The sequence below is a fragment of the Candoia aspera genome, chromosome 2 (genome assembly GCF_035149785.1).
Source record: "Candoia aspera isolate rCanAsp1 chromosome 2, rCanAsp1.hap2, whole genome shotgun sequence".
NCBI lineage: Eukaryota > Metazoa > Chordata > Lepidosauria > Squamata > Boidae > Candoia > Candoia aspera.
Genome location: NC_086154.1, coordinates 28953567 through 28966948, shown reverse-complemented (window position 1 = coordinate 28966948; position 13382 = coordinate 28953567). Strand labels below are relative to the sequence as shown.

The window sequence follows — 13382 nt, the reverse complement described above, 5'->3', positions numbered from 1 at the left end:
GAACAGTTTACAACAAAAGCAATCGATTAAAACAATAAATATAAAATACAATGCAATATATAAAAATATAAATACCATTAAGAAATAACTATAAAGATAGGAGTAAAAATAAAGTCCAAGTGGCAAGATCTAACACAGTCCATATATGTGAGGAGTGTTCTAGGGTGCCAGCCATCCCCAAGTGGAGCTACTCCCTTTTCCACCCCAAGCAAGATGGCAGAGCCAAGTCTTCAGGTTCCTCCAGAAGGCCTCTTCAACTCTGATTCCGTGGTTTTGTGAAAGTAACTAGCGTTCATAAGGGAAGAAACAGAATATTCCCTTCCAGTAGAAATATAATTAGGTAAGGATTAGATAATGCAAAATCAATTAGGTTCTTCCCATTTTTTTTTTTTTGAACAGGCAACACTTCCCTTACTGTGGCAGTCCAAAGAATAAGCTCTTTGCCAGCCTCTCCACCACCCAAAACTCTTGGAGTAGAGAGGATCCATCTCAGGAAGTCTTCCATGAATGAGCAACTCCTAGAACCTAGACATTCCAGGTATGGAACCATTGATGATGCTCAAGCTACAACAGCTTCATTGCTTTGGGTTTTTTTTTTTTGAAGTCCATGCATTGTCAGCTACTTTAAAGTGATGAGGACTTTTTTGAAATTGTTGCTGTGATTGATTGATTGATTGATTGATCACTTTTTCTACTAAAAAGATGTATGCAAAATGCCTTGTAACACAAAAGCTTGCATTCTGTTTTCCTGGTGATTTTTAAAGTCTGAGGTTTCACCTGAGAACTGAATGTAAATTTATAGGTGCTTCTGGAACAGATCATCCTGGAGAAGAACTATTTGTTTGGTTGCTGAGAGTCAACAGTGATTAGATGGCACATAATCCATCAGATTTTGTAATAGCCTTGAACATCTCAACTGCTTGGCACCAGGAGCTAAGTTTACAGAAAAATGGCAGGACTAAACCCCAACCACTCAGACTCAGATTTCCCTTTCCCACTCCAACTCCTGGTACTGCTGGTCAGGCAGCCCTTTTGAGCAGCTCATTGCTAAAGCGCCAGAACCAGAAAACTGAGGATTCCTTCTCCAACATGGTACCATTTGAATGGAGCCAGGCTCTTACCCAAATCTTCATCATTATCTGAAACTTTCCTTTCCATTTTTCCTTGTTTGCAGTTATAATATATAACAATAATATATTAATAGCATACCATGAATATTTGCCATGAACGCTATGTTAACTTTGATCACTTCTCCTTCTGCCCTGTTTCATTGCCTATGCTGCCTTTTTAAAGTTCTCTCTAGTTAGTAACAGCTGTTTTGCAAACTAGTTTGCAGTAAGATGTTCTTCTGTATGAAGTCTGCTGTTAGCACTAGCTATTATATGCTCTCTTCTTGCATTGTCAGTCTGTAGGAAGACAGTATCTATGCTGTTACACTTTGGTTTGAAGATACTGGGATGATGCTGTTCACTAGATTCCTTTGTTTCTAATCATAGAGATTCTCTGTCAACTCATAGCAGTCCATACAGGACAGCCGAGAGGCAGCACCATGGTGGAAGAAGTATGCCCACAACACCAGTCCTCACACGCAACGCCTACAGTAGCACTCACTTGCAGTAAGTCATTCCCATGCTCTTTTTCTCCTCACATGTGTTTCCAATTCATGTACAAAGGCATGTAGCAGCCAAAACTTATAGGTGTGTCCACTACAACACTCAGTTGAGTTGCTACAGTTGAGTTAAATTTGATGCATAAGCATCCTTGAATCTGAATCCTTGAATAGTCAGCTTCATTTCTAATTATTCTTATACAATAGAACTAAATGGGCTTATAGTCTTTAACCTATATTGTGAAATGAAGTCAGCAAAAAAAAAAAAAAAGGTTGGCCATTCTGGGTTTAAATGAGTTGAGGGGGTTAGTCTTTTACATATATACTTCAGAGTAGTTTTATTTTCCTTTGGAAATCACACCTCCACAATTTGGCAGGTTTGCCTCATGGAGCTTTGAGGACCAAAGAATGGGCATTTGGGGCTTCACACAGAATGCCCACCTCTGAATTATGTTGCTTTAGGAAAAGTAATAGTGTCAAATTATTACCCAAGTTAGTTTAAGGGTCTAACTAATTGGGCTCAAAAGAAATTTCCTGAATAGCTGTCAGTTACAATACAGATCAGTTTTAAGGCCCATCAAGATTGACAGCTGAGAAAATCTTGGGAAACTCTTAGACCAGCGTTTCTTAGTAACTTTGGAATGTAGTGGAATATTAGAAACATGGCCTGTGGAAGGGTTGTTCTTTCCAAAGTAAACAGAAATAGTATCCGACATTTGTTTATGTCATATGATTATTACTTACAACTTCAGGATTACTATGGAGGTTTGATTTTGTCCCCCTTCTCCACACACACACACAGACACACAACCCATCTAGACAAGACAGCAATGTGTGAAGTATGTGCAATTCAGTTGCAAACTTACTCATTTAAAAACTGAACAACTAGATGTTTGATTCACAAAACTGATAGAACTGTTGAAGAGTATCCTCTTACATTTTTCTGCCTCAGGCAAAATTTGTCAGATATGTTGAGGGTTTGGTGTTTTGAATGTTTGATATTACACTGCATCTCAGCAGCACGTTCTTTAGCATTGCAATTCTTAACAATAAAATTTATTTTAATTCTCATATTTAAATAACTGCTGAACACTGATGTTAGCTGTTATTCTGATATGTATTATATAGAGCATCCTCAAATCCTATGCAGTTGACAAATGTCATGTTTTGGCTGAAATGCATTCCTGCTAGGTATTCAAGGCCTGGCTCTAGTAAACAGGATATGATTTAAGCATATCTGTTCATGGCTCAACTGTAGCACTGGATACAACTTTCATATCATCCAGTGCCACCTTAGATGAAGTAACTTTTAATTCTTAATGCAAGGTAATATTTTACCCATTTTGTTGAATGTTATCATGCTGAGTGTACAGGTGATTAATTATTAACTTTTCACTTATGAATTATTTCCGTGGCCAGGTATATAGGAGTTATTTATCAGCAGTGAAATCCTAATATTGCCTATAATCATATCGTTTTATTGAAGTATAGAATAAAGTTCTGCTGCATAATACAGTATGAAGGAAATTTGTGGCCCTTTATTCAACCTCATATTATATATATAAAATACTCCCTGTTCAAGTACTCCTTAAATCCTCCCCATTAGGATTTTCCTTGAAGAAATCTCATGAAGTTGATGCCACACATTCCATAGGTATCTTGCTGTGTTGTTGAATTGCTGTTATGCATTTACTTACTTTTTTACTTAGTCTACTTCTTTTGAAATGTACTCTGCTTTCTTTGAAACAGTTGCTCTAGGCCAGCCTTTCTCAACCTTTTGACCCTGGAGGAACCCTTGAAATACGTTTCAAGCCTGGGGGAACCCCTGTACATTCAGGCTCAAATATAGGCCAGAGTTTAAAAATTATTAAATTATTATTATTACATTCATTTCATATGTAGGCCTGTATATATGCATTAACAATGTTCTTAAACTAAGAATAAATAATGAAACTTACCTCTTTAATGTGAAGTTGCCCGAATTTGAAATAATTTTGAAATAAACTGTGATCTCCCAGGGAACTCCTCGTGACCTCTCGTGGAACCCTAGGGTGCCACGGAACCCTGGTTGAGAAACCCTGCTCTGGGCTGCTTTTGGAACTGAGTGCCTGCTTTGCTTTGAACAAACACCTATTTCTACTTTTTCAGACCAGATACATCCCCCCAGCACTGTTTGGAGTCCCAAGCTAACTATTTATCTGAGCCTGCCAGTGAAAAGCCAGCATTCGCCCTTTCAAAATCCCAAAGAAGCAGCAGCACAGAAGTCCTAGATGATGGGTCTTCCTACACCAGCCAGTCCAGTGCAGAGTACTATTGCATGACCCCAAATTCAAACCCCTGCTATAGCACCCAAACCCTTGACAACCGTCCTAGAAACAGGAGACGGTCCAAGAAACAGAACATTTCTGCTTCTAGTTCGGGAAGTATGCCTAACCTAGCCCAGAAGGACACCTGCAATGGGGTCTACTCAAGAAAACGAGGACAGATGCCAACCAGTTGCTATATTTCTGGCTATGCCCCTTCTATCGAGTGTGACATATATTACAACAGTGGCTACGTATATGAGAATGGCACCGAGGGCCAATACACCGTCAACCCTTCCTACCGTTCATCAGCACACTACGGATATGAACGTCGCTATCGGGAATTCAGATCTTTCCATGAAGATGAAATGGAAAGAGTGCCACACAATCCATACGCCACACTACGCTTGCCACGGAAGCCCTCAGTGAAAACAGAGCACATCACTAAAAATATCCACAAGGCCTTAGTTGCAGAGCATCTTCGTGGCTGGTACCAGCGTGCCTCAGGACAAAAAGAGCAGGTTCTTGGCTTGCAGGCAGGCCTTGATGCTGATCGAGAGTCACAGAGAAGCCTTGGCTGTGCTGGACTACAGATGCTAGGTTGTCAGAGCAGTCATTCATCTTCTTTCTCTCTAGGTAACTATGCAATCTGTCAGTTTTTCATAATTGTTCTGTTTTGTGTTGATGTTCTTCAGATTTGTGTTGATGTTCTTCAGAGATCTTACATACTTCAGTCCAATGCACACGTAATGACCTTTGCCTGCAGCAGATTTTCTTTTCACTATGAAATTACATCCATTCATTTGCATGAGCAAAGCTCTTCTTTTAATAAGGGAGAAAGCCTTCTCACACAGAAACTCATGAACAGCTGATAGAGGGAAATGTTTAGTTAGGTTGCAAGAGTCTCTGACGATCACTGGAATGGGTACTAGTGATCTTATCCTGTTAATAATTGCCAAGTGCAGTGTCAGGTATAGAAATGAGAATTCTCCAACTGTTGGAGGTTACAAACTTGAGTGATTTGGGAATCTGGAATATGAGTAGCTACACAATGGGTCAAATGCAACACAAAAGTGTATTATTAACAGAATTGTGGTCAACATTAAAAAAGTTATTCTACCCATTTGGTGCCACAGCTGAATTAATATAGTGGACTCTAGATTGTACTGTTCTAAAACTTGTCTGTAAGCTGAAAGAAATTTCACCTGATTTTCTGTTGTCCTTATTTTATTTTACTATTTTTCACTGTTTCAAAAAAAAAGGATATTCCTATTTTAAAAGAAATCGTAAAGAAAAAAGAAAGACCAGTTTTACCAACTTAGTTCTCTCCTGCTGCATTGGGAATGGAACACTTTAGATTCCCAGCAAACATAACCATCATCTGGCTGATAATTCTGGGAATCGTAGTCCTAAAATATTGCAGGAGTATCTGGTTAGGGAAGACTGAGATAGATAGAATAGTATTAAATAAGAAAGACCTGTCTGGGACAGGCAACCTGCTATCCTTCAGATGCTTTGGACTACAACTTCCAGAAACACCCACCAGCATGACCAGCACTCAGAGCAATAGTCCAAAATATCAGGGAATTGGATCTTGGCTGTACCTGCTGTAGATTTTTATTCATCTGTGAATTTAGATTCAGCACTACCCACTATTTTATTCATTATTTACATGCAACTTTTAATGTGCAACTTACTCTTTAAGTGTTCCTTTTTATTAGGTCAGCTTAGTCATGACACTTCACAAAAGGATACAGAAAGACTCTCGGCCACGTATTGTGGATTTTACCCAAGTAATTGATGACAGCCCTGTTATACTGGTTTTAAAAGAATGGTCATGCTGGTTTGTAATACAATTGGGTGTCAACAGTATGTGCAGGAGGTTAAGAAATTTGACACAAGCCTTACTGATTCATACAAATGGCTCATCAAATCCCATATCCTGTCTCCCATGATGATGAGGGCCTGGAAGTAACCATGTGTTTAACCACAGGAGATACCTCTAGAAGGCATCCAATGTTTGTGCAGTGGAGAAGTCCATAAGACAGTTACAACTGTTGCAAGATTTATTCTGTAGCTTCAGCTAATAAATGTTATTGAAGTAGGCGGAAAGTGTAGACAACCTGTTGTTGTACAAAGTAATCCCAAATGTATGGGTTCTGTACAGGTGCTTATTGTACTGTTTTGGAAATTGGGTAGGCTTTTGGAAGTAACAAATTTAATACACAAACTTCAGAAAATCTTAATATATGACAGAGCCCAAATGGTATAGAAGGAATAGGATTAGGGAAATTTAGGTAAAAATCCAGATTCAGTCACTCTCTCCCACACCAACTCACAGGGTTAGAGAGGATAAAATTGAAAAAGGGAATATGATGAGCTTCTTTAGGAGGGCAGGTTGTTAGTCTAGCAAATCCCAATGATGATGAGGAGGAGGAGTTCCAAATGTTAGATAAAGTGTGATGCCCCCAGAGCACCAGCTAACCTTTATTGCTAAATGGAGATTTGAACCAGGTCTTCTCAGTCCTAATCCAACACCCTAATCAGTACACCATCAGAGAGATGATTTGTTTTTAATTTCGTTATTGTAGATCTGTTGCTGAAAGTGGGTGAGCTCAGCATTAATTTGCTGATGTTCACTTTGTAGCACCACAGCTGGAATAAAATTTATAAATACTTCAAGATAACCTTTCCCAATGTAGTTCCTGCAGACATATTGATATCCTAGTCCCAGGTGCTAGACTGGGGAGGGCTGCATTAAAAGGAGCATGCTCCTAATCAGATTGGCATTTCACTTTCATCTGTGATTTTTCTATAGCACTTCTTTGAACTCAACCACCTAGCCAGATTTTTATAAAAGCAATTATTATCCATTCATTGTGGTCATCCTTGCTATCTCTTCTCTCCTCAATTTTAGCATCTTCAACAAATTCCTCTGTGAACTGGCGGAATCAGGTTCTGTTAGGACTTCCTGATTACGACATGCTATCTCAGTCCTCTTTTGCCAGCAGTTATGGGAGTATGTATGGGAACCACCCACTGCAGAGCAGGTGAGCCATGGATTTATCTCTGCAACTGTCGTGAAGGTAGAAAGACCACAGCTTGCCTGCTGGACAGTTACGCCTAAGTATGCTCCATGTTGCTGACAAATTTGCTTTATAAAGTGTAGCACGCAATTACAAAAGGACAGACAGGGGCGGGGGTGTGTGTGTGTGTCAAAGACCACATCTGTATAGGAATAAGCAGGTGCTGCATCTTACACCAGTGGTAGACAAGATGAAGCCAACTATGAGCCAGATGCATGGCCATATATATTTATTTTGTATTTATTTTATATTTTAACTGTTTTAATTATAATTGTTTTAATGGTTTTATGGTTTTATTGTTGTAAGCCGCCCAGAGTCACTTGTTGAGGTGGGCGGCTGTAGAAATCGGATGGATGGATGGATGGATGGATGATAGATAGATAGATAGATAGATAGATAGATAGATAGATAGATAGATAGATAGATAGAAGCACAAACATCAGATTATATGTGATGTAACTGTCCCCTTCCTGAAGTCTGCCCTTTACCTAACATTAGGCCAGCTCAACCTGTGTATCATGTTACGCTCAAAACATGTGCAATCCAGGCCCAACGCAAAGTGCTGGTGATTACCTTTAAAGCTGTACATGGCGTAACACCAGCGTGCATCCGACAACCCCTGGCCTGAACAGAATGTGCTCATCTGGTCCAGTCATCAAGAGAGGACCTGCTGAAAGTTCTCTCTCCTCATGAAATCTGCAGGAGGTGGATAAGACAGCAGGCTTTCCCTGTAATAGCTTCCAATTTATGGAATAACTTCCCCCTAGAAATACATGCAGCCCCCAGCTTTTCGCAGTTCCATAAACAGGCCAAAGCTGATTTATTTCAATGCCCTTTTGGTCCTAGCTGACTGACTTGGACACCTATCTTAGGTTTTATTGGGAGTTTTATCTGTGCTCTGTTTTTTTTGTTTTTGTTTTGGTACTGTTCTGAATTTAGCTATTTATTGCTATGACCTTTTGTTTTCTGTTTGTGTGATGTTGTGCGCCACCCAGAATCCTGTGGGACCAGGGCGGGTTCTGAGTCCTGTAAAATAAATAAACCAAGGACAAAGGCACCTCCATACCAGGGCCTCCCAGGTGTATTCTGCTAGTCTCCTCCTTTTCCAATCTGATTTCTGAAAATACACCATGAGATTTGGCAGGGCAGACTCCTTCAGCCTGTTTACATGAGGCGTTGGGGGTCTTTGCTGAGACCGAGAGCTGTAGCTTAATTGCTACAATGAAGATAAGCCATTGCTGTTCTACAGATTAGATCTCCAGGGGAGCGACCAATAACCTTCACACCTTTCTTCTAATTGTGGTTTTTCCCCCTGCATTTTCTCCTTTGCTTTCATGAGACTTCTGCCAAGAGCAAGGAGCCTAAAGTTTCCCTCCAGTGCTGCCAGTTGCTTTTTTTATCCTGGGGTTTCTGTTTGTTTCCCTGTTTCGTGCAGCTCCCACTCCCTCTCCCCTCCTCTTTCCTGTCTTGTTCTCTTAACTCCTTCTCTCCCTTAGAACAAAGGCTGGCTCTGTCTTGTATCTGCAGCAGTGACTTGATGTTTAAATACCTTAAAGTAAGAGGATCCAAGTACTTGTGACGTGTGTGTGTGTGTGTGTGTGTGGTTTCAAGTGGGTGACTGCTGATACCCTTGCTTATTGTGTGAAGTGAACGTGTGATGTAGTGGCATTGGCTTCATTTTAAAGGGTGCTTTTAAAACTGTTTGACCCAACCTTTCTCAACGTTTTGACCCTGGGGGAACGCTTGCAATATTTTTCAGGCCTCGGGAAACTCCTGCACGTTCAAGCTCAAATATAGGCCAGAAGTCAGGATATTATTATATTCGTTTCATGTGTAGGCCTGTATATAGGTGTTAACAGTGTTCTTAGACTAAAAATAAAGAACGAAACACCTCTTAATGTGAAGTTGCCCAAATTTGAAATAATTTTTTAAATAAATTGTGATCTCCCAGGGAACCCCTAGTGACCTCTCACAGAACCCTGTTGAGAAACCCTGGTTTGACCTATTCCAGGTGATTTTTTAAAAAAACCTTAAAGATTAAAAAATATATAATGAAGCAAAAATTGTTTTTTTAATTATGTAATTGTGTTGTCTTTTAGGAGGATTGCCAAGGCCTATTTAGCACATTTCTGCCACAAAACAAATATAAAACAATAGATGGCTTTGCTGCCAAATTTCAGAAGTGTATTCTGGTGCTTATGGGGGCTACAAAATAGGGGCTGGGCTGCTTCTCCACCCTTGCTCTAAACTATTACTACAGATAGTCCTCATTCAGCAACCATTCAGCAACCATTCAGTTATGACAGTGATGAAAAAATAACTTTGTGACCAGTCCTCACATTTACGATCTTTGCAGGTCTGGAAAGTGGAAGTAAGATTATCAGTTGCAGTTTCACTTAGCAACCACTTTGCTTAATGACCAAGTTGCCTGTCCCAATTGTGGTCACTAAATGAGGACCATGTATGCTTTATTAAAACAAGGCCACTCTGTAAACTGAGACTTGCTTCATAGTTAACACTAACCATACCTGTCAGGAGGTATAGATAATACACACATATACACTATTCTGTGTATGATATCAATATTGTCATTATGGTTGGCTGTTTTGTAAAGATGTTATAACCTGTCCTGACTTTTCAGGATGGAATGAGATAGAAATTCATACAAATGCACTGCTATATTATTTTCTTAATGGGTGTTTAGTTGCAAGTATAATAATTTACAATTGCTACATGTTCATGGAGGTGAATTAAAAACACGAATACATATACAAGAGAATGATTGCTATATAAATTGCTACTGACTGTGGCTGTTATTGGATTGTATCCATCTGCATCCTTCCACTACCATGCCTGTGTAATGTTGGAAAGAATTTAACTTCCTGGGTCTTTGGGAGGCGATAAATTTATGTCCAAATCGGGATATAGCACAATGCGGACTGCTTTTTCTTAAAGTCAACTTCAAAGCATCACTTAAAAGGATGGGGGCTTCTGGTTAGGAAGAAGGCCTTCTGAGTGAACTCTAGAGGAGCACCTGGCCTGTCATGAGTAAGGATGGCGAGCAGGGGGCTCCCATCCAGACTGTCAAGCGCATGCGTAGCACTGAGGAATTGGTCAGCCATTCAAAGAGACACAGATCAGGACCGCCTTAACCCTTGGGGGATATATGTCTGGGTTTTTCCCACGCTTCTTCAGTTTGTTAGGATTCCTGTTAAGTACTAGCAATAAACATTAGAGACCAGTTCCTTGTCTCAGTGTGTTTCCTGGTTGTTAGGACATGGCCTACCACTAATGGTTGTCCTTCTTTTACAGAATATATGCTGAAACTGGCCAGTTGGGCAGCAGCGATAGGAACCCTTTGCAAGATGGTCTGCAAGAGAGTGAGCAGAGACTGTTCTGGCATGAGGATTCAAAACCTGGGACTTTAGTATGAACCTGCCCTCTGCTTAAGTTGTCCCATGTGCCTTGCACCTTACGTTTTTCCCTACGAAAACAAGCTTCCTGGTGCAACTCAGCAATGAAGATTGTTATGGGAGGACAGAAAGCATTCAGTGAGAGCAACCTGAAGAATCTCATCTGTGCTAGCACAACAGTATGAATCTGAATATCCTAAACAAGGAAAAGGACTCCCGTTGTCTGCTTTTAAATCTCCTAACCTCAAATGCTACTTTGGGTTAAAGTATTTTTGAAAGCACTTTTTTTTAGAAGATGGGGAGTTGTTGACATTGCAAACATCCCAAAATGTGAAAAGAAGATTCTTGTTGGGATAATGTGTTTTTCTAGCAGCACAATTTGGAGAGGAAGAAACAGGCAATGTGGGAGTCACATCTGCTGATCCAGAAGATTTTATTGAAGGATGCCATGAGCATGTGAACAGAGTAGAGGGCTGGCTTTGTATTGCGATGCTACTTGAAGGATGCTTGGTTGTGTGGTTTGTTTTTTTTTTTTAAACAGTATTCTGAATAAGGTTAAAGATCTTTTAAAGGTATGCCATCTTGAATATATATCCCTAAGTTTAAGCACGGGGTGGGGGTGGGAGTGGGGCAGAGAAGCAGTTGCACATAAAGGTAATAAAGCATTATTTTCAAAACTTCTAAAAAATATAATTTTACACATTCTCCTTCCCACCCCTCCCCATATTTTGTAATACGGAATGCACTGGGACACATTTGAGGTGCTTTCACAGAACTGTTTACAGGAGCTACACTGTCTTCCATTTGTAACATTCCCAGGTTTTCCCACCTGTTCTTCTGTTTTTCTTCTTTCCAGGAAAAAAAAATCATTACAGAAAAAAGGCAGAAGAGCAGCACAATGCCCTTTGAATACAAGCACCAAGGTCTCCTCTGCCTAGAAAACTCATAATATGAAATGACATTGGAAAGAGAAACTTTGAAATTGACCGATTTGGTTATGTGGGCCAGTATTACTCTTTGTTTAAGGGGGAATGCAAATACATTAATTATACCAGGTTGGTGCCTTAAAATCGATAGGCATTAAAATGGAAAAGTACAGGATGTGAAAAACAAATGCACTCTTCAGTTACCTGTCCAATCAAAGAAGTCTGATCGGTGGGGATGGTCCATTGGCTAGGATAGACAGTGTGGCAGCAAGACGAACCAGGAACTGGTCCAGGTTGGAAATTAATTTGAATTAAGAGAAGACAATCTAGAATACCTGTTTTGTAAATCAGAAGCTGGATGCATGTATTGCTACCACCCCACTGTAAAATCAGTTCATCTGGTCCAGTGTTCCTCAACCTTGGCGGCTTGAAGATGTGTGGACTTCAACTCCCAGAACTCCCTAGCCAGCATGCTGGCTGGGGAATTCTGGGAGTTGAAGTCCGCACATCTTCAAGCCGCCAAGGTTGAGAAACACTGATCTTATCTATGAATGGAAATGTGTATCTACATTATAGTTTGACTTCTATAACTGGGACCACAGAGTAATAAATGACTATTTCCAATAAAATCAATAAATACTGGTTTTGGTGCAAAAGGGAGAGATAAAAATCAACTACAGGTTTTTGCCAAGAGGGATCAACCTACCTCATAACCACCTGTAGGAATAAACTATTTGAAGACCATCTATCATGATTTTGCAGCCTATAAACAATTGTTTGTTTCTCAGTTACACTGTGCTTCAGAATTCTCTAAAATGGTGCTGTTTGGGATTTTTAAAAATAGGGTGCATCACTCCTTATTCATATTGTGAATAAAATAGTTTCTGGGGAAAAATAAATATTTTTACTGATACTCCAAAGCATGTACAAAGAATTCTATATATACTCACACAAATATATATGTGGGTCTGTGTGTATTCACATACACACTGAGGCATACACTCACGGAGAGAAGCTGAATTTGTTAAGCTGGTCCTTAGTCATTTGTATTATTAAAGTTTTAAGTTTGGAATAAACATTGAAAATGTCAAATATAATTTATTTCTTTGTGCATATTTATATAGCCTTTTACAACAAGAAAATCTTTTTTGCTTATTCTTTTACTGCTACAGACTTTTCAAAGACTTATGATTTTGTATAGGTAAATAAACTTTAAAGTATGCTACTAAATATTTTCAGCATTTTCTTATTTTCTTTTTGTATGTTTAAGCCTTTCCTTCTTGCTAAGTGCATTAGAGCGTCAAATAAGCATAAATAACAAAATTGAGGCAATCTTGCAAGATTACCAGTTCTTACAAATTTTCAATATTATTTATAAATTTATTTATTTTCTATCCCACATTATTTTTTTAAATAACTCAAGGCAGCAAACATACCTGATACTCCTTCCTCCTCCTATTTTCCCCACAACAACAACCCTGTGAGGTGAGTTGGTCTGAGAGAGTGACTGGCCCAAGGTCACCCAGCCGGCTTTCAGGCCTAAGGTGGGACTAGAACTCCCAGTCTCCTGGTTTCTAGCCCGTTGCTTTAACCACTAGACCAAACTGGCTCCCATATGAGATCTCACAAGATTTTGCAATTCCCATGGAAAGTTCCCAGAGGAAAAGTTGCAGTAAATTTGCGGAATTTCAGCCATTTTTTCCCCCTTAATGTTAAATTTCAGTGTATCTGCCATTGTCTGAACAAAGCTGTATAAGAAAAATGTCTAACAAGGTAAGCTTTGAAAAAATCCACAGGAAAATTCTTATTCTCCATATCTCGTCTTTGCTCTTTCCCACTCGCACATCATATATTCTTTAGAAATTAGAACATCCAATCAGCCCCTGGAACAGCTATACCAAGTTCACCCCAGAGGGGAAAACAAGCTATATGCAGGAATGTAGGAACAACTGCACAGGCCCTGTATGAACTGTCTGAAGACACAGAGCTGCAGATGCCAGAGCTGCTGTTTTGGGGGACAAGTGAATACACTTCCAATTTTGAAA

The 13382-nt window shown here is 39.6% G+C and overlaps 1 protein-coding gene across 3 annotated transcripts in view; it reads left to right on the top strand.

The window, feature by feature from the left end:
* Positions 1–11781, top strand: part of FRMD4B (FERM domain containing 4B) — a 154005-nt gene extending 142224 nt beyond the window's left edge. For 2 of the 3 annotated variants that reach the window (XM_063291563.1, XM_063291561.1), the window contains 5 exons: positions 400–538; positions 1497–1616; positions 3758–4548; positions 6830–6962; positions 10311–11781. In XM_063291563.1, the coding sequence (XP_063147633.1) occupies positions 400–538; positions 1497–1616; positions 3758–4548; positions 6830–6962; positions 10311–10431 (1304 nt within the window). In that variant the 3' untranslated portion in view covers positions 10432–11781. The remainder of the gene's footprint in view (positions 1–399; positions 539–1496; positions 1617–3757; positions 4549–6829; positions 6963–10310) is intronic. The other variant, XM_063291562.1, reaches the window with a different exon arrangement.
* Positions 11782–13382: the final 1601 nt, after the last annotated feature.